This window comes from Geotrypetes seraphini, chromosome 11, assembly GCF_902459505.1.
Source record: "Geotrypetes seraphini chromosome 11, aGeoSer1.1, whole genome shotgun sequence".
Classification (NCBI taxonomy): domain Eukaryota; kingdom Metazoa; phylum Chordata; class Amphibia; order Gymnophiona; family Dermophiidae; genus Geotrypetes; species Geotrypetes seraphini.
The window spans coordinates 110,123,242-110,144,776 of record NC_047094.1 but is presented as its reverse complement, the minus strand read 5'-3'; the positions used below and the strand labels follow the sequence as shown (position 1 = coordinate 110,144,776).

The 21,535-nt window shown below is 43.1% G+C and overlaps 1 protein-coding gene across 1 annotated transcript in view; it reads right to left on the bottom strand.

Moving 5' to 3' along the window:
* Positions 1 to 21,535, bottom strand: part of B4GALT5 (beta-1,4-galactosyltransferase 5) — a 145,902-nt gene that overhangs the window by 58,812 nt on the left and 65,555 nt on the right. Inside the window, exon 2 of the mRNA XM_033963276.1 lies at positions 5,651 to 5,785. Coding sequence (XP_033819167.1) covers positions 5,651 to 5,785 — 135 coding nt within the window. The remainder of the gene's footprint in view (positions 1 to 5,650; positions 5,786 to 21,535) is intronic.

Here is a 21,535-nt window from a genome sequence, read left to right as displayed (position 1 = left end):
ATTGAATCAGGTTGGGCAGACTGGATGGATCATTCAGGTCTTTATCTGACGTCATCTACTATGTTACTCATACCTACTAACACTCGAACACTCGGTGAACAAGTAACAGCCAACAGAATCATCAAAGGAGCTCAGGTAGTACCCCTGTACACACTAAAGGGCCCTAAAGGGCTAACTGGCATACAGGTACAAACTTGGAGAAGTATAAACAGAATGAGACAGTAGGCAGGTGCAGAAAGGACAGGGCGGAGGTCCAGACTGACACACCTAGCTACTGGAAAAGATATCAAGGTAAGGATATCATCTCATTTTCCAGTGCAATAGGTGTGTCATTCTGGACAAGCGGGACATAAAAAAGCAGTTCCAGAAATCTAGGATGGGACGACTGCGCAAGCACGTGGCACCATGGACCCAAAAAATAATAATGACAACAATTTTATTTTTCTATACCGCCAACACCCAAAAAGTTCTAGGCGGTTCACAGAATAAAAAGGACTTAACATTCCAGTGATGATACAAAGCACTCAAAAAACCCAAAGTATAATATTTCAATTATGAAAAATACAGTATGAAACTGACATAGTCATCAATCTTGAAAGTAACAAATTTTTTGAACAAATAGGTCTTAACTAGTTTTCTAAAAGTGCAAGAAGCTGCGGATTGTTGAATCAAATCGTCTAACCATACTTGAACTTTACCTGCTTGATAAGCCAAAGATCAATCAAAATACTTTTTATAACGGCAATTTTTGGGGATTAGGAAAAGTGAATAAACAAGTACGCCAAGTAGAACCACCCCAGGGTGCTTAGGGAGCTGAGTGATGTCTTGGCGGAGCCACTGTCCGCGCTCTTCAACCTCTCCCTTAGTACAGGCAGCGTCCCGTTGGACTGGAGGACGGCTAACGTCATTCCACTCCACAAGAAAGGCTCAAAGATGGAGACAGCAAACTACAGACCAGTGAGTCTAACATCGATAGTGAGCAAACTAATGGAAACTCTAATCAAACACCAATTAGATAAGATCCTGGATGAGGAGAATCTACGGGATCCCCGACAACATGGATTTACTAAGGGGAGATCCTGCCAATCCAACCTGATCAGCTTCTTTGACTGGGTAACGGGGAAGCTGGATATTGGGGAGTCCCTGGACATCGTGTACCTGGACTTTAGCAAAGCATTCGATAGCGTACCACACCGCAGGTTACTGAGCAAGATGAGTTCTATAGGATTAGGTAACACATTGACGAAATGGGTTGGGAGCTGGCTTGGAGGTAGGCTCCAAAGGGTGGTGGTGAACGGCACCCCCTCCGAAATGACGGCTCAGCCTTGGGCCCAATCCTATTCAACATCTTTATAAGAGACTTGGCAGAAGGGCTTCGAGGTAAAATAACATTATTCGCCGATGACGCCAAACTGAATAATGTAGTGGGCAAATGCACAACAGACGAAGATTCAGTGCCCGACAACATGATGCACGACCTACTCCTACTGGAGCGATGGTCTAGGACATGGCAACTCAACTTCAATGCCAAAAAATGCAAAGTTATGCACCTGGGCAGCCAGAATCCATGCAAGTCTTATACCCTTAATGGTGAGATCCTAGCAAAAACGGTAGCAGAACGAGACTTGGGGGTAATCGTCAGTGAGGACATGAAGTCTGCCAATCAAGTGGAGCAGGCTTCGTCCAAGGCAAGACAAATCATGGGCTGCATATGAAGGGGTTTCGTCAGTCGTAAGGCGGAAGTCATTATGCCATTGTATAGATCCATGGTGAGGCCCCACCTGGAATACTGTGTGCAATTCTGGAGGCCGCATTATCGCAAGGATGTGCTGAGACTGGAGTCGGTGCAAAGAATGGCCACCCGGATGGTCTCGGGACTCAAGGATCTACCATACGAAAAACGGCTTGACAAATTACAGCTATACTCGCTTGAGGAGCGCAGAGAGAGGGGGGACATGATCGAGACGTTCAAGTATCTTACGGGCCGCATCGAGGCGGAGGAAGATATCTTATTTTTCAAGGGTCCCACGACAACAAGAGGGCATCCGTTGAAAATCAGGGGCGGGAAACTACGAGGTGACACCAGGAAATTCTTTTTCACTGAAAGAGTGGTTGATCGCTGGAATAGTCTTCCACTACAGGTGATTGAGGCCAGCAGCGTGCCTGATTTTAAGGCCAAATGGGATCGGCACATGGGATCTATTCACAGGGCAAAGGTAGGGGAGGGACATTAAGGTGGGCAGACTAGATGGGCCATGGGTCCTTATCTGCCGTCTATTTCTATGTTTCTATGTTTAGTCGAAAAGTACAATTTAAAATGAGAGAAAAGATATAACGGAGCTAATCCAAATAACATCTTATAGCAAATTTGAACATAAGAACACAATAACATAAGAATTACTGCTACTGGGTCAGACTAGTGGTCCATCGTGCCCAGCAGTTCGCTCACGCGGCGGCCCTCTGGTCAAAGACCAGTGCCCTGAGACTAGCCCTACCTGCATACGTACTGGTTCAGGAGAAACTTGTTTAACTTTGTCTTGAATCTCTGGAGGGTGTTTTCCCCTATGACAGACTCTGGAAGAGCGTTCCAGTTTTCTACCACTCTCTGGGTGAAGAACTTCCTTACGTTCGTGTGGAATCTATCCCCTTTCAACTTTAGACAGTGCCCTCTTGTTCTCCCTACCTTAGAGAGGGTGAACAACCTGTCCTTATCTACTAAGTCTATCCCCTACAGTACCTTGAATGTTTCGATAATGTCCCCTCTCAGTCTCCTCTTATCAAGGGAGAAGAGGCCCAGTATCTCTAATCTTTCCCTGTAGGGCAACTCCTCCAGACCCTTAACCATCTTAATCGCTCTTCTCTGGACCCTTTCGAGTAGTACTGTGTCCTTTTTCATGTACGGTGACCAGTGCTGGATGCAGTACTCCAGGTGAGGGCGCACCATGTCCTGGTACAGCGGCATGATAACCTTCTCCGATATGTTCGTGATCCCCTAGTTTATCATTCCTAGCATTCTGTTCGCCCTTTTTGCTGCCGTTGCACTTTACGTGTGAAAAGTACTCTTGCTTTCACTGGCAACCAGAGCAGCTGACGGTAATAAAGGCTGACATGTTCCTGTTTTTTCAATCCAAAAATTAAACGGACCGCTGTATTTTGGATTAGCCTTAATCTTCCTAGGGTGGTTTTATAAGCTCCCAAATAGATTATTTCACAGTAGTCCAGAATAGATAAGATTAATGCTTGAACTAATAATCTAAAAGAGGTAGGGTCAAAATATTTTTAATGGAACGCAATTTCCATAATGCAAAGAAATATTTCTTAACGGTCAAGTATAACTCCTAGAATTTGAAGAGAAGAGACTATTGGATATTCGTGTCCTCTTAAATAAAGAGTTTTATCTGTAATTTTATTGTTAAGAATAGCCAGGAAAAATCTGGTTTTGTCTGTGTTTAATTTCAACTTAAATTCAATAGTCCATTTTTCAATCCAATTTAGGATAAAAGTGATCTGATTTTTTATTTCAGTAGTAAAAGAAATAACTCCCTTGCCGCCACATCATTCTGTAAAACTTAGCAAATGTATGTAGAGTGGACCAAGTCACCACCCTACAAATCTCCACTGGAGAGACTGCCCTAACTTCTGCCCACGACGAAGCTATACTTCTGGTCGAAGCACCTTCATGGAAACAGGGGACTGTTTCCCCACAATGTATGCTGACGAAATGGCCCTTTGGATCCACCTGGAAAGTGTGGCCTTAGAAGCTGGCACACCTGGCTTAGCTGGATTAGTCAGCACAAAAAGATGGTCAGAGTATGAACTCATTGGTGACCTCCAGATATCTAAGAAGTATTGTTCTCATAGCCAGCTTCTTCAAAATCTGGACCTGTTTCTTGGAACCTATGAACTGGAATACTGGCAATCAAACTTCTTGGTGGGAATGAAACATTGCAAACCACCTTTGGCAGGAAAGAAGGAATGGTGCATAAAGAGACTCCAGTGTCAGAGATTTTAAGGAAAGGCTCTTGACAAGAAAGAGCCTGGAGTTCCGAGACCTGTCTCGCCGAGGTCACAGCTACTAAAAAAACTGTCTTGAGTATCAAATCTATCAGCGATGCCTCTTTCAGTGGCTCAAAAGGAGCTTGGCTGAGACCCCTCAGAACTACATTGAAATCCCACGAAGGGAACAGGGCTTAGACTGAAGGTCTAATGCGCAGTGCACCCTTCAAGCTATGTTGGGAAAGTGCTGCAGCCTGCTTTAATTCTGAACATTAGCTAGAAATGGAGAAAAAAAATATAAATCACCACTTCATCCATAATATCTCTCCAACGCTGTATCTTCAGGCTGCCAGTCAGACACGGCATTTGACTGAACCTCCACCCCCTTGGACCGACGGATGCACAATCAGAAGGGGGGAGATGAAAACACAGTTGGCACCCTGCGACACACCGCTGAGCCTCCTAAAGACTGCATAGACAGACATATTCCATTCTTTTAAGTGAGGGTCCTTCTCCAGTTCAGAGCATGAAGAAACTTATGGCATGGATATTTGATGGGTTTTAGGATTAAATAGCATGAAGTGCCATTTCCTCACACATAGAGAAGAGCAACTGATTATCTGTATTATGAACAGTGATTTGATTCCCAGTTGACCAATCCTTGATGTTCACTGATTCTTCTAACCAAAGTGATTGACTAAAAAACCCACCCTTCCAGATGAGATGCTTCAGAAGTATGGATTCCACGGCCTCAGACAGCAGATCCAAGAGAGATGTAAAGACAATGCTGAAGTCTCATGGAACAAGGATGCTTCTGTACTAGTGATTTCACATGAAGAAACCCCTTCAAGAATCTGGAAATGATTAAATCTGTGGAAGATGAAAGTCTATGGGACAGGATAGTCAGAGGGCACCAAGAAGTACTCTAATGGAGGATGTTTTCAGGCCAAGACATGGGTTATTTTTTAGTTATATTACATTTACTGCTGCACCTGTACAGGACAGAACTAAGCGGTTTACAATCTAAAATTGGGGAGGGGGGGACGGGGGGAGAGGAAAAAGACCTCCTTTATGTAGGTTTGAAAGAAACATATCACTCACACAAGACATAGGGCTCTTTTGGGCTCTTGCACCCTTTGAACTGATCAATGAAACCTTGCATCCCCTTCCTAAACCAAATGTCCACTAGTGAGTACTAAATAGCTACATATGTTTATGATTTAGCTTGCTATCTTGCCAATCATGACAACAGAGCAAGGCAATTTACACATTCAAATAAGACATAGGAAAAGAACTCCATTTGCAATATCTGTCCTAGCAACTGCCTTCACTCGTCTAGAAAGTTTCAGTAAAATGCCTCAGATTTCAAGACCCTTTATCACACCCCATGTGGCCTCTTCCTGTACCCATTAGGGGTGAAGGAACCACCAGTTTAAGAACCTCTGCAACAGAGATTAGGAGTATGGAGGACACTGAAAAGGGTTGTGACTATTAGTAAAACACCAGATGGGATACCTCATCCACTTAAATGCATAAACTTCTTTGCTCAGAGATTTCTCTTGAACAGGCCTTGGTAGACATCTGTTCAACTCTTATGTTGTTGAACTAGCCCCTCTACATCCCACTCAAAATGGCTATGTTATTTCAAACATACCTGTGTCATTCATGCTGCTGTTCCTCTTGGCATAGGCGCTCCGGACCACTTGTTCATACATCTGCGCTCCTATTGTTCTCATGTTCTCCCGGATTATGATGCCTTGGGCTTGCACCATGTAGAGGTAGGTATTCACTGCAAGAAACAGAGTGTGGGAACAATTACCAATAAACAAAAGGATGTCTATTGTACTCGGGTTCCAATTGCTCTGAATTCTGTTGCTCATACAGTATCTCTAGCTTTAAAACTTCTTAGCAAATTTAAAGATGCCTATTTGAGTCTTAAAGCTATCTGCTAAAGACACAGCCATTGCACTTACAGAACTTTAGCTCAGCACAGTAAGAAATGCATTAACAATGCAGGTTGATTCTGTAGGTAGCCCAAGGGTGGGCAACCTTTGGCCAGTGAGACCATGGGACGTATACACAGAAATCATTAACCACAGTTGTGATGATTTTAATAATTTCTCAAATATTTTCAGAATAGTTACTCTAGCAGTTCGTTTCCTTTGATTTTTAGTGAACATTTTCCTTATTTACCGGTATTTATCTATCAAGGAGATCTATGGAGCACCATGCATTTCTAGTTCCGACAATGCACAATGTCGTGGCCTGCCAGTCATAATATTGACATTCACGTGGCCCTCTGTGTATAAATGTTGCCCTCACACACACAAACCAGACACCACTATTTTTGTAAAAGATACCATGGGCATAGAACCACACATCATTGTAGATACTTCCTGTCTTAACCTGAAAGGATTTAAAGGCCATATATTCAAAATCTTTCCTCTAGAGCACGAAGTGTGATTATTAATATTTTACATTGAAGCTTTGGAAACATTTATAACTTTGTAATACCTGGTAATATGTGTCATCTTCCATTAAAAAAAAGGGGGGGGTGAAGGGTTGGATGAATTAGGTCTTATTGAAATGTATATTGAAGGAATAATAACTTTCATATTATTTTCTAGTTTTATTAATTACTTCAATATAATGTGAATAGGAGGGGGAAGGGGAGGGATGTGGGGGGTAGTAGGGGTTTGATATGGATAGGTACTTGGAAGACAAAGGGATTGAGGGGTACAGATAAGAGTAGAGGGATGGGATTAGAGGTAAGTTACAAAATTAATCAGGGACCACTGTTCAGGCACTAGGCCTGATGGGCCGCCACGGGAGCGGACCGCTGAGCAAGATGGACCTCTGGTCTGACTCAGCGGGGGCAACTTCTTATGTTCTTATATGGAAATATATTTTGGAGGAATGATAGAAATTTCTATGAAAATATTATAATTGTGAATCTTTTTGAAATGAAATCTATTTGTATTATATTATATTTCATTATTTCCTTCAATAAAATGTTATAAACTAAAGGCCCAAATGTGGTTTTGGTGTAGCCATTTCTCTGTGTGTGACGATAAGCATTAAGGAGTATTTACTTTGGAAAAGCCATGTGTAAGACCTGTTGGAGAACATTATTGCAACAATAGAAAAATCCAACTGAAGCTACAGTAAAAAATCACCAAAACGGAAAAACCAACAGAAACTGCAGGCTCATTATTTGTTGTTTTCCGTTTATATTCTTTAAGTTGGTTTTTGCACACTTTCATTCACTTCTCTTTTTTTGCATGTTTCTTTTCTACTGTCAGTATATATACATATATATATACCATATATGTTTTATATTGAGGCATTTTATTCACTTTCATTCCTATTTTATTACTGTACTTCGGTACCAGGCACTTCACACTTATCATTGCTCACACCTCTCAGACTCAAGGTATATATTAACTAACAGGTTACCATAGGATATTGACATCTGGTGCTCAAGTGAAACTTAACACTTCTTACTTGAAAGCAATCACTTATTAGTCGCTCAAAATACTGCAGGCCTTTCAATAAAGACCTTTTACAGTGTGTTTTCTAAATACAATTTGACATACTGAAGTTAGATTAGAGTTTCATTGATCTGATGGGAAAGAAATTATATATTCAAAAAGTAAAGAGCAAACAAAATGTCTCAATTGTTTCCAAGTCTTCACATCTTTTGTCAATTAGTTCCAATTCAAGAAAAACTGCCTTAAAGCCCAGAAGTTAAATAGAGCCCAGCGTTCTAATCACATTAGTTGAGCTAATCTGAACATGTCAGCTTGAAGAAGTGAATTTGAAGCAAAGGTCTAATACGGAGTTGCTGAAGGGGATCACGAACAGATCGGAGAGGGTTGTCATGCTGCTGTACCTGGCCATGGTGCGCCCTCACCTGGAGTACTGCGTCCAGCACTGGTCGCCATACATGAAGGAGGACATGGGTCCAGAGAAGAGCGACTAAAGGGTAAAGGAGCTGGAGGAGTTGCCGTACAGTGAGAGATTGGAGAAACTGGGCCTCTTCTCCCTTGAAAAGAGGAGACTGAGAAGGGACATGATAGAAACATTCAAAATACTGAAAGGAATAGACTTAGTAGATAAAAACAGGTTGTTCACTCTCTCCAAGGTAGGGAGAACGAGAGGGCACTCTCTAAAGTTGAAAGGGGATAGATTCCGTACAAACGTAAGGAAGTTCTTCTTCACCCAGAGAGTGGTGGAAAACTGGAACGCTCTTCCAGAGTCTGTCATAGGGGAAAACACCCTCCAGGGATTTAAGACAAAGTTGGACGGGTTTCTGTTGAACCAAAATGTAAACAGGTAGGGCTGGTCTCAGGGCACTGGTCTTGATCTAGGGGCCACCGCGGGAGTGGACTGCTGGGCACGATGGATCACTGGTCTGACCCAGCAGCAGCAAATTCTTATGTTCTTAAATCATTCCAGGACAAAGTTATTTGAAAGGTGCATTTTGAAATTTCTTACAGGTGTCTCTAAAAATGTTTGAGTCTCTCTTGGGGTGCTTTTAAGATTAATCATTGTAAAGCAGACACCCTTTTGCACCACCAAGAAAGCGCTTCAATCATGCTGTTCCTCCAGTCATGGATTAAGGAAATTGCTGAGGAAAACCACGTAAGGTTTAAGATTATTTTGAAAAACTACACAAGATTACTCTTTAAAAGGGGGCCATGTCTGGGGAAATCTGGACCCTAAGTGGGATGAAATATGCCGGGTCACGTCAAGGACAGGAGTTGGTAATGGAAGAGAACAAAAGAGATGTTTGGAGAAGACAGGAAACTGCAACTTGATTAATTTTCTGAATTGTTGTTAATAATTAATGCATTAATTATAGAACTAACTACAAATAATTGCAGCCCTAGTTAAAACAGATAAGGGGAAGCCCTAATTATAATCTGTTATGAAAGAAAAATAGTTTAAACTATAGTGGGAGGAGCTGAGGTGCGAAAGGTTATACAGTAATAATAATAATAACTTTATTCTTGTATACCACGGTACCATGGAAGTTCAGTGCGGTTAACAGGTGAAGACACTGTACAATTTACAGCGAATTTACAAGCATGACAGTGATGAGGCATAAAAGATGAAGGAGATACAAAATAGGACATTTGAGTAAACTAAGCGATCAGTTTCGTTAGGATATTAAATTTGTTTAACAGGAAGGGAGGGGTTGGAGAATCCGGAGGTATATCAAAGGTCAGGTGGGGAGCAAGGAGAAAGGAAGGGGAGGAGTCAGAGAAATTTGTCAAAGAGGTAGGTTTTGATTGGCTTCCTGAACATTTGGTAGGAAGGAGAATTAGAAATGAGGGAACTGTTGGAACGTATGGAGTTGTATGGAAAATGAGATGGTAAGAGAAACATGCAGATGCACACCTATTAAAGTCCAGCACGACTGTGATCACCTCCGGGAAAAGAGTGACTAAAATCACCAGAAACAATCAATCAAAAAAGGTTTTAATCAATTCTGTTACAGCAAACAGCCCAAATTCCACTCTTCTATTTGAAAAACTGCTTCAAAATTGGTTAGAGAAGTTCAAACGTATCTATTCTAGACTTTTTCTTAAGCAATTAGCCAATCTCAACTGATCAAGAGCCCCTGCCTTAAGGAGACTTGACTCGGGACAGCTTGACTCTCTGATGGGCCCATATTACCTATTTGATTTGTGAAGTGACTGCATCAGAATCAAATTATTTTTAGACTATTTCTTTAATACAGAAATTCAATCACTTAGAGCCTTCATTTCCTATTGCTACTAATGGCAGATGTTGTAATTCAACTTTTCTGCTCGTTTTGTACTGACCTGACAAAGAGTATAAAGTGACTTAAAGAATTCTAAATTCATGTAGTCAATAAAAGGAGTGGAGGAGGGGCCTAGTGGCTACAACTTCTACCGCAGCAGCCCGAGGTTGTGGGTTTGAGTCCCATGTTGTTCCTTGTGACTCTGGGTAAGCCACTTAACCCTTCATTGCCTCGTAGGTAGGCTCACTAAAACAGATAGGGAAAATGTAAAAATCACTTTGACAGTCTTGTGAAGGGTGGTATGTATGTACCTAAAAAAACACCTCATTTGCTGACCTTATTTTTTTATATACCACTACTGATAGAAGATAGAAGAGCCAGAGTTTTTATACTGCCTAAAAGACTTCTAGGCGGTGTACATCAATAAAAATAGTATGTAAGGTACATTAAAATAACTAAATAAACATTGATAAAAAGAGAACATTGTACATGTGCACATATGTGGTGTTAGGGGGGGGTGTATCTTTGGGATAGTGGGGGGAGGGGGCTAGGATTGATGTGAGGAGCTTTGGAACACTTCTGAACCCAGTTATGATTCTGGTATAGTCCAAAGAACCCACATTGTTTTGTTAAATGAAACCATTCCTAGGTGGACATTTGGTGGTTTACCATTTGTGATAGCTTGTTCTGTTGGGATTTTCTCGGCTACCATCAATTCTGGGCTCTAAGTCAGACTTTCCATATGCATTGGGTAGGTTTATGGTTTATTAATCTTGTTATACCGCTCTTTCATTTCACTGGTCCAAGCGGTTTACAGAATATAATAAATGTAAAATAAAATAAATATTAAAAAAAGAACATTATTAGATAGTATAAACCTGGCCCATATACACATCAAACGTACTAAGGAACCTTTTTATATTTTATGTGGTTAACTTTGGCTTCAGATACGCTGCTCACTGATGCCTGGTTTATGTTCCAGATACCCCAGTGTACCAATGCTCCAAGGTTTGGTCAGGTGCATGAAAATTTTTCTCTCATATGAGTGACAAGTTCTAGAAAAATATTTTTGGTGTGAGCAACCAATAATTTTGGTGTGAGAAACCAATAATTTTCCAATTTGCAAGTATTTGTCAACGACCATGAAAAATCTGTGAGTGATGCGCCTGGAGTGGATAAGCGATTGCCGATGTGCTCGACGTAAGAGGGAACAAAGCAGTGAACACAAACCAGGCATCAGTGAGCAGCGTGTGTGGTTTTTCTTTGTAAACTCAAATGGACGAGAGAGATTTTGAAACACTGTTATTGTTTTCGTTTTGATTCTGTGCCAATAAAGATTACAGCTTAAAAAAACTGCTCTGTGGAAATCTAGCATAAGCAATACGCATGGCAAAGCCAGTGAAAGATACACTCATTGGAAAGAAGCCTCTATGGCATGCTCAAATTGTTGGCAGCTAAAGAAAAGAAATTACTTTTGGCACGTTTATTCAGAGATGTTTCCTTTTATGCTGCCGCCTCTGAAAATAGTTTGCAATTCCTACAGGACTATTTTTACTAAGTTTAGACAAACTCCTGAGGCTACATTAAACTCAGCGAATGGCAGATAGTCCAAGAAAAGGGCGATGGTGCGACCGCGTTCAATACCGGTCGCCGTACCTTAAGAAGGATATGGCGATACTTGAGAGGGTCCAGCGAAGAGCAACAAAAATGATACAGGGCATGGAAAACCTTTCGTATGCTGAAAGACTGGAGAAGCTGAGGCTCTTTTCCCTGGAAAAGCGGAGACTTAGAGGGGATATGATAGAATCTTACAAGATCATGAAGGGTATAGAGAAAGTAGAGAGGGACAGATTCTTCAGACTGGCAGGGGCAACAAAGACTAGAGGGCACTCGGAAAAATTGAAGGGAGACAGATTCAGAACAAATACTAGGAAGTTCTTCTTCACTCAGAGTGTGGTGGACACCTGGAATGCGCTTCCAGAGGAGGTGGTAGAGCAGAGTACGATTTTGGGCTTCAAAATGGGCTTGGACAAGTTCCTGAAAGAAAAGGGGATTGAAGGGTACAATTAGAGGGTTACTATACAATACAAAATGATTTAGAGTAATAGATCACTTACAGGTCATTGACCTGGGGGGCCGCCGCAGGAGTGGACTGCTGGGCATGATGGACCTATGGTCTGACTCGGCAGAGGCAATGCTTATGTTCTTATAAAAGGATAAGAAAAAAAGCCCAACTCAATTTTTCTTGTGTATACATCCTCTATATGTGGGAGGTATGTGCAGGAATTTGATTTGTATCGGCTCTTTGAAAAGGTTTATGGTCTCAGCATTGCACAAGTATACCTGATGACTCACTCACATGCTTTAGAAGTTTATTGGCAAGGGTTTAACATGAATCTAGGGCATTTGATCATTGGCTCCTCTCTAGCTGGATTTCTTTTCAGCAAAGAGAAGAGATAGATCAGAACTTACTTATGATCATTTTAAAGTGATCATTCAATCATATGTTCTTGCACAAATTGATTATTGTAATAGCGCTGTGGTAAGCAAATTAATGGAAATGCTTTTAAAACAGAGTGGTCAAGTTTCTGGAATCCTGTGGATTACAGGACCGGAGGCAACATGCACTCACTAAAGGTAGGTCTTCTCAAACAAATCTGATCAATTTCTTTGACTAAGTGACCAGAGAATTGGATAGAGGACATGCGCTAGATGTGGTATATTTAGATTTTAGCAAAGCCGTTGACAGTGTTCCACACAGACGTCTAATAAATAAACTGAGTGCCTTCGGGATGGGTCCCAAAGTGGCAGGCTGGGTCAGGAACTGGTTGAGTGGAAGGTGACAGAGGGTAGTGATCAATGGAGATCTCTTTGAGGAAAGGGATGTTACCAATGGTGTGCCTCAAGGTTCTGTTCTTGGGCCTGTTCGTTTTAACATTGAACTTCTGGTACAACGGTATATAAGAAATAAAATTATTATTATTATTTTATAAACAATATAGCTGAAGGGTTGTTGGGTAAGATTTACCTCTTTGCAGATGATATGAAAATCTGCACTAGAGTAGACACGCCAGATGGTGTGAATAACATGAAGAAAGAACTGGCGAAGCTTGAAGAATGGTCTGAAATTTTAATGCTAAGAAATGCAAGGTCATGCATTTGGGCTGCAAAAACTTGAGAGAACGGTACAGTTTAGGGGGTGAAGAACTTATGTGAACGATGGAAGAGCGGGACTTGGGTGTGATTGTGTGTGATGATCTTAAGGTGAAAAATACAAAAGTGCAAATACAATAAAGGGTGTTCAAATGAATAGCCAACAACCAAAGCACACCCTATGGTGTCATGCACCCAAAAAAGATTTTTTTTAGACAATAGTAGTGGGCCTCAGAGACCTGAATGTCAGAAAAGCACAAGCACTTCTCAACGGCGTTCACTAAAATAAATGCTTTTCTAAATTATAGGCACTATCTCTAAATGATTTATCATGCATATTTGAAAATTTAAAAAAAAACATTTATCTTTATATATATATATTAAAAAGTTCAAAAAAACATAAAAACAAAAAAATAAGATTCAATGACTTGGTTTGGGCCAATGATTGAGACATAGACCTGCAAATACATCTAGCAGTCTACTGCCTGACATTCAGGTCTCTGAGACCCACTCCTAGTGTCTAAAAAAATATTTTTTGGGTGCATGACACCATAGGGTATGCTTTGGTTGTTGGCATGATCTTAAGGTGGCCAAACAGGTTGAAAAGGTGACGGAGAAAGCTAGAAGGATGCTAGGTTGCATAGGGAGAGGAATGGCCAGTAGGAAAGGAGGTATTGATGCCCCTGTATAAGACTTTGGTGAGACCTCATTTACAATTCTGGAGGCCGCACCTTCAAAAAGATATAAAAAGGATGGAGTCGGTCCAGAGGAAGGCTACTAAAATGGTATGTGGTCTTCATCATAAGGCGTATGGGGACAGACTTAAAGATCTCAATCTATATACTTTGGAGGAAAGGCGGGAGAGGGGAGATATGATAGAGACATTTAAATACCTATGTAATGTAAATGCACATGAATCGAGTCTCTTTCATTTGAAAGGAAACTCTGCAGTGAGAGGGCATAGGATGAAGTTAAGAGGTGATAGGCTCCGGAGTAATCTAAGGAAATACTTATTTTACAGAAAGGGTGATAGCTGCATGAACAGTCTCCTGGAAGAGGTTGTGGAAACAGACACTGTGTCTGAATTCAAAAGGGCCTGGGATAAGCACGTGGACTCTCTCGGAGACAGAGATAATGGTTACTGTGGATGGGCAGACTAGATGGGCCATTTGGCCTTTATCTGCCATCATGTTTCTATGTTTCTACATGTGCAGGATGCTCACAAAAGCTTGTTGGACTTCAAACTCTCCAAAACACAGTGGCTGGATTTATATAATAAAAAAATGTTTGCTAGACAAGCTCTGCTTCTCCAAAGCTATCAGTAACATCTCTAAAATGAATTGCATGCTATTTAAAATTTTACAGGATCGAGTTCCTACGTACATAGGCTGAATATCACTTAGTACTGAAAAAAAAAAAGATATTGCAAGATTCAAAGTCAATTAATGATGCAGTTTCAAAACGCTAAGTCATAAGATCAAAGAACTTTACCCAAATGTGTTCTTATGAAGTTGCACTGTGCTGAAGTGAGCTACCCTTTGAAATTAGCTCACATGCTTATACAAGTTTTTGAAAAGATTTGAACACTTACCTTTTTAGGAAATTCTTGAACATCTGAATAGTTCATTATGACTGTGAGGGAGTGGATGGCATAGTGAAGAACATTCCCTCACTGTTGATGCAGTTCAGCCACCTTATAGCAGGTGGCAGGGGATGGGGCTCAGACCAGGAGGAAGTTAAATGCCCTGAGTTAGTGAACAAAGGAGGGAGACCCCAAGCCAGGAGGGAGATCAGAAGAAAAAGGAAACCAGTTAAAGCTGAGCTATAGAACCTGAGGAGAGGATCGGGGAAGCAATGCTGCTCGAGAATCTTTTTTTGGGAAGACTATCAAGGTAGGAGATCACCTTGAATTATATTTAGTAAGTACTTGAAATTTGGCATATGGCCAGAGGAGACACAAAAAGGTATTACTAGTCACTTTACTGGACTAGGCTGGGAGCCAGCCCTAGGAAGAATGCTAAGAATGATATGAGGAAAACAAGAAAGAAATATACTTCCCCCCTCCCTATTTGCGGTTTCGATTATCCGCGGGGGTTTTCCCGAGCCCCCCCCCCCCCCGAGAATCACTCATTGGCATCGAAAAAAAAAGGCCCTGGGACTTAGAGGGAGGCGGTCAGAGGCGGGGGGAAGGCAATCGGAGGCGGACAATCAGAGGCACAGGGGGCGATCAGAGGTGGAGGGGGGGGGCGATCAGAGGCGGAGGGGGGGCGATCAGAGCATGGACCTTACCTGGTGGGCTAGTAGTGATGCGGGGGAGGAGCGATCTTCCTACACTCCTGCCCCATGCAGAGCCGTGCTGTGAGTTCCCGTGGTTTCATGAGACTACAACTTCCTGTTGTAGTCTTGTGAGACCACGGGAACTCACAGCACAGCTCTGCACAGGGCAGGAGTGTAGGAATATCGCTCCTGCCCCGCGTCATCGCTAGACCACCAGGTAAGGTCCAGGGGTGGGTCAGAGCTGGCCGAAAGTTATTTGCGGGCCAGCTCTGCCCCTAACCCCCGCGAATAGGGAGGAAGAAGTGTAAAGAGATTGTATTTGTGCTGGACTGGAGCCTGTGAAGTAACAGGGGTGCACATGTTGACACAGAATACTTTCCTTTCTAGTGTAATAGGCATATCATTCTGGAACACTTGGGTTGTGTATCTCTGATCACGTTGTGTAGAGTGCCTCATTAACATTTTTCTGCTCTGTCCTGTAAATCCTCAGTTTTACTCTCTATACGTGAGATGATAAGAGCATGTGTCTGTTCTGCCTGTGTTTATTTTAATTTGTGTTTTTTAATCCAATCGTGAGGTGGTTCAGTGCTGCAGAGGTTCCCAATTTAGAGACATCTCTGGCTGCAGAGAACATAGATTGAAGGCAGTAGTCTGTAGCCAAGAGGCAGCTTGCAAGGCAAGACACCTGCTTGGCCAGCCTGAATTAATGTAATGTAATGTAATGTAATTTATTTCTTATATACCGCTACATCCGTTAGGTTCTAAGCGGTTTACAGAAAATATACATTAAGATTAGAAATAAGAAAGGTACTTGAAAAATTCCCTTACTGTCCCGAAGGCTCACAATCTAACTAAAGTACCTGGAGGGTAATAGAGAAGTGAAAAGTAGAGTTAGAGGAAAAATAAAAATAAAATAAACATTTTAAAAAGACAGCATTGATCTAAATACTTTGGAAGGTAGAAGAGAGGAGAGAAAGGAATAGAAGCAGAATGGGTCAGCGTCAGTGATGAAGTGGAGCAAGTAAGTTTAGGAGGAGCGATTGACGTATCCAGAAAGGGCTTCTTCTGGCCGACAGTCCCAGGATGCCTATGTCTCCTCCCCTGCGATGTTCTCCCATCCATGCATTCCCTCCCAGACACACTGTCCGAGATCTCATGGACTGGTCCCTTGGCAGCAAGGCTCACTCCAGGTTTTGTCTGCAGTGAGCTTGAACACAGGCTGAGTGGCCTGGTGGCGTTTTTTGTTTTTTTACCAGGATTGAGTGTTGACTGTGTTTCCTTCCCCCAACTATATACATGAGTTTCAATGGGAGGGGGTGAGGTCTCAGTCCGGCCAATTGGACTGAGGGAAACCTTAAGAAGCAAGCTATTCAGATGTCCAGGCTTGTCTGAGGCAGAAGTTTTAAAGCTGAAGTTTCAGCCCTTTTGCAGCTCCCAGCATCAGCATGGCACAGTGAGAAGGCTAATGCAGACTACGAGAGAAATCAGGAGGCCTTTAAAAGTGACTTTTAAAGGTTTCTGGGGTGAGGGAATTTTTTAGCCCCTTATTTAGCTCACATGGGCTGTTTTTGGTGCTAAGGTCGCTGCTGCTGTGGCCATCTTGAATCTCCCAATTTAAAAATAAAAGCTTCTGCCTGCCTCAAAACACTTCAATTTGGCCCAAACTTTGTCTAGATGGACTTCTCAGGCCAGGATACTAAGGGTTCATGCTAGATTTGAACTGGATGGCTGGCTTGACCAATGACTATCCATATTTCACATGCAGTGTGGCATGTGAGCGGGGCAGAAACCACTGGCTTAGCCTCCTCTAGTCCCTTTGGAGGTATGGGGCCCCTTTTGGATCGAGTTTCAGACATCCTAGTTAGAGCTGGGAGAGCTCATTGTAAGGGTCACCCAGTGCAGGGACGCTGGTCCCCTTCACAGAAAAAGTGATCGATCAACCAGCTGGAGCCAAGAGCTAACTGCCTGGTGCACCATCTAGAAAGGGCATCTTCATCACCCCTGCACCCAAACTCTTAGATTTGCCCTGGGTCTTCCTATTTAGGATTACTTGAAGGAACATTTGGGTGAAGCGATGTTCCTAACAGAACGCCTTCAGGCCCTTTAGCTAAGTTTCAATTGCTCTTCAGTATTTCTCACATTAAAAATATCCTGGCCCTAAATTACATTAAGGTTTCTCAAAAATTATATTAGCGAAGCAGCCCAAGGGAATGAGGTTAGCAAACGCAGCTCTAAATAGCAGCTTACGAGGCTCTGCTTTGTAATCCACCAAGAGGTTAATTATCTCATAAGCACCACACCCACTAAAAGAACAGGTCACCGGAGAAATAGTCCCAGTTCCCTTCTTTCACACAGACAGCCCCACTGGACAATAGCTGCCAAAAATACTTCCTCAACAAATAAGTGCATCTTAATATTACAGCATAGCAAACATTTACAGATAGGATTATTAGAGTAATCCTATCTATATTGTTTAACAACTGTTAAACACTGTCTTCACTTTTTTAACAATTTTATTCTTAAATGCCAATTATAGGCTCCAGGACGTGGCTCCTTCTTGTAACTCTGAAAGCTATTGGATGAGCTACCACAAAAGCCTGTGAAGAGGAAAACAGGAAGTACTAGCCACCTACTTCCAGACAAACCTCAACACGGAGTTTAGGTTTGCAATTCTAAACCCTGGATTTAGCAGTTTTTCAGTAAATATACCTGCCTTATTTTCTTCACCCAGTGGAGGAAAAATGCCTGCTTACTGGCACTCTCCTTATTACACTTCATTAAATTAGCTCCCACTCATCTCCTCCCAAAGGAAACAATCACAGAGGCAGCGCTCATTCCCACTGGCCTAAACCTACACAAACACATTTCAGCTCGGCTCAATATCTATAAAAGACTCCCTATGACCACCTGATAAGCAGGCTGATGGCTATGTATGCTTCAGTTTGAGATAACTGAATGTTAAGAACTGAGTTGGCCCGGAAATAATATATTTGTATCACTTAGAAAATATGATGACACAAGGCAAGGTCAGGGGAGGGGAGAGAATACTAGGGAAAGGTGTGTAGGGGGGTGTGTGTCTGTCTGCTCCAGTATTTTAATTTGCTGCATCTGAGGTGTTTTATTAGAAAGTATGAGCTAAAATTCAGAAGCCCTAAACTTAAGGTTTAAAATTTTCAGTTTTTAATTCAGCCTTCAAGACAAAAAAAAAAGTGTCAGTGTTTTCAAGTCTTGGTATACATTTCCTCCTGATCCAGCATCAGATGCAAGGTTATTACAGCAATGAAGAGACCAATACTGAAAAAATGAACCCCAATATCTACCACTTGCAAAGCAACAGATGTTATCAGAAGACAGCAGGCATTCTCACATGTGGGTGACATCATCCACAAAACCCAGAAAGGACAGTGTAAAACTCTCACTTTAAACTTTTTGAAAGTCTCGAGACTGCCTATAACGCACATGCACTGGTGTCTTCCCATCCAATGTCAGCTCACAGGACCATCAGTTCAATAAGAACGCCAAGAAGCCAACTAGGGGAGGTAGGCGGGTTGCGAGAATATCTGCTTGCTGTCCTCAGATAATATCTGTTACAGGTAAGTAATTGTGCTTTATTCCAGAACAAGCAGGCATATTTTCACAGGTGGGACTCCCTAGCTGAAACCGAAAGGGTTGGAGGGAAGTTGGCTTTATCTAGATCAGGGGTGCCCAACGCGTCGATCGCGATCGACAGGTCGTTCGCTCAGGCGACCCCAGTCGATCGCACAGCAGGTTCCCTTCTTCCCTTCTCTTTTTTTCCCCTCCTGACTGGCCCGCCTCTTAAAGAACGCTGGCCAATCAGAGTGCTGGAAGGGCGGGGTGAAGGTCGGTGGGGGACGGAGCTCAGTGCATCACAAGAAATAGAAGCGTCTGTAATGATTGAGGTAAGAACGAGGCCTAATGCTGCCCGATATACAATTTTTAAAACCCCAAAATCGGCCTCCCAATCAGTGGCGTACCGAGGTGAGGCGGTCCGCCCCGCCCCAGGTGCACAGCTTGGAGGGATGCACAGCCATCCGGGTCCTCCTGCCCTTCCTTTCCACCGGTCTGCGCACGGGGCTCGCACCCGCCGCCCAAATGGTGCTGTTGGTTATCGCAAGACTCGCGGGAGTTGACGGCACCATTCGAGCGTCGGCGCGGGACCAGGCAGGCGCAAGCCCCGAGCGCGGACCGGGGGAAAAGAAAGGCAGGATGACCCGGACCTGGCCAGCTGTGCACCCCTCCAAGCCGTGCACCCGGGCAGATCGTCCCCCTTCTAAATCCATTGTACTTGTCTTTTATTCAGTTTCACTAATGAGCATTGTGACAGGCAGTTCTTATGGGGCAGTTCTTGGAAGTATTTCTTTGTTTTTCTGTGCCTAAGTATTCTATTAATTTAACTTCCTTATTCCTGTGGGGATCTCCAAAGGGGACGAATGGGAGACGGCCGGTGGCAGGTGGTACTTTAGCAATTCTTACAGGTTGCCATAGGCCTCAGGAGCTGTCTTCCCTCTGCCGTGGTCCTGCCCCTCCTCTAAGTCAGAGACAGGCTTGGGGCAGAGGGAAGACAGCTCCTGAGGCCTATGGCAATCTGCAAGGATCGCTAAAGTACCAGCGATCTAGAGAGTTGCGCGGGGACAGAAATCCCACCCGTCCCCACCCGTCCCCGCCAAAATCCCACCCATCCCCACCCGTCCCCGTGAGGAATCCCTCCGTCCCCACCCGTCCCCGTGAGGAATCCCTCCGTCCCCACCCGTCCCCGCGAGGAATCCCCTCCGTCCCCACCCGTCCCCGCGAGGAATCCCCTCCGTCCCCACCCGTCCCCGCGAGGAATCCCCTCCGTCACCATCCTTCCCTATAAACTTCAGAAATAGTTATTTTATTTAATTATGCTACTGAATTAAAGGCTCTGGTAGAGACCCATTTACAAATAAGCAAAGAGACTATTAATTTGGAAATATTAATTGGGAAGAATACATACTTTGTAAATGGGTTTCTACCAGAACCTCTAATGTAAATATAAAATATAAATACTCAGCTGATGAGAACCCACAAACTGTCAGCTGAGGACTTCCTTTGCAGTTGGCCTGGGGTCCCTTTTGCCAAGCTTGGCAGGCAGCAGTAGCGTCCCTGAGTCACAGATGCTGGCACCTCAGTGGCTCATGGATGCTGCCAGCGACTGCTGCGCTTGGTGGAGGGGAGTTCTGACCATCTCTAGAGGAGGTCCTCTGCTGGCGGTGCTTGGGGATCCCCACCAGTCACAGCAAGGGCCAACACGTACTTCAACACTGTAGAAATAAAACCAGAAATGCATTTCCTTTTGAACACAAAACAAAGATATCTGCCATATACATTTCCCAAGGCAGATGACTCTATGCAATGTCACCTCGGTAACAAAATACAAAAATAGACAAATACACCCCCTCCCTTTTTACTAAACCACAATAGTAGGTTTTAGCACAGGGAGTTACGCTGAATGCCTCGCGCTGCTCTCAATGCTCATAGGCTCCCTGCGCTAAAAAACAATATTGCGGTTTAGTAAAAGGGAGCCATAGTGCAAAATATAGACAGCAGATATAAATTCTCAAAACAGACACATTTTGATCACTAAATTGAAAATAAAATCATTTTTCCTATCTTTGCTGTTTGGTGATTTCATGAGTCTCTGGTTGCACTTTCTTCTTCTGACTGTGCATCCAATCTTTCTTCCTTTCTTTCAGCCTCCTGTATGTTTCCTCTCCTCCAGACCTCATTCTCTCCCCCAACTTTTTCTTTCTGTCTCCCTGTTCCCCCTTCTTTCTGTCTCTCTGTCTGCCCCCTTTCTTTCTTTCTCCGTGCCCTCCCCCAAGCCACTCGGTTTGTTGCCACCGCCATCGGGGAATAGTCCCCAAGCCACCGCTGTCCCAAGCTTTCCCTGCAGAAGCGTCGCGCTGACCAGCATTCCGCTCCCTGACGTCAATTCTGACGTAGGAGAGGAAGTTCCGGGCCAACAAGGCATTTCTCCTCATTCCATCCAGCCTGAGCCCCATCTCTCCTTGATCCAGCATTTCCCTTCTGTGTCTGTCAGAATTACCATTCCACCTATTTTCCAGCATCACCCTTCTTTGTGTCCATCTCACCTATATCCCTATCTCACCACTTTTTCAGAATCTTCATTTGTCTCTGTCCTTGTCTTTACCCCATATTCACCATTTGCCCTTTCAATGTCTTTATCTCCCCCCCCCCCACACACACACTTTTTCAGCATTACTTCTATGTCTCTATTTCACCTCCTCTTCATGTCCCCTCTGTATCTCTATCCTTATTCAGAAGGTCCTGCTTACC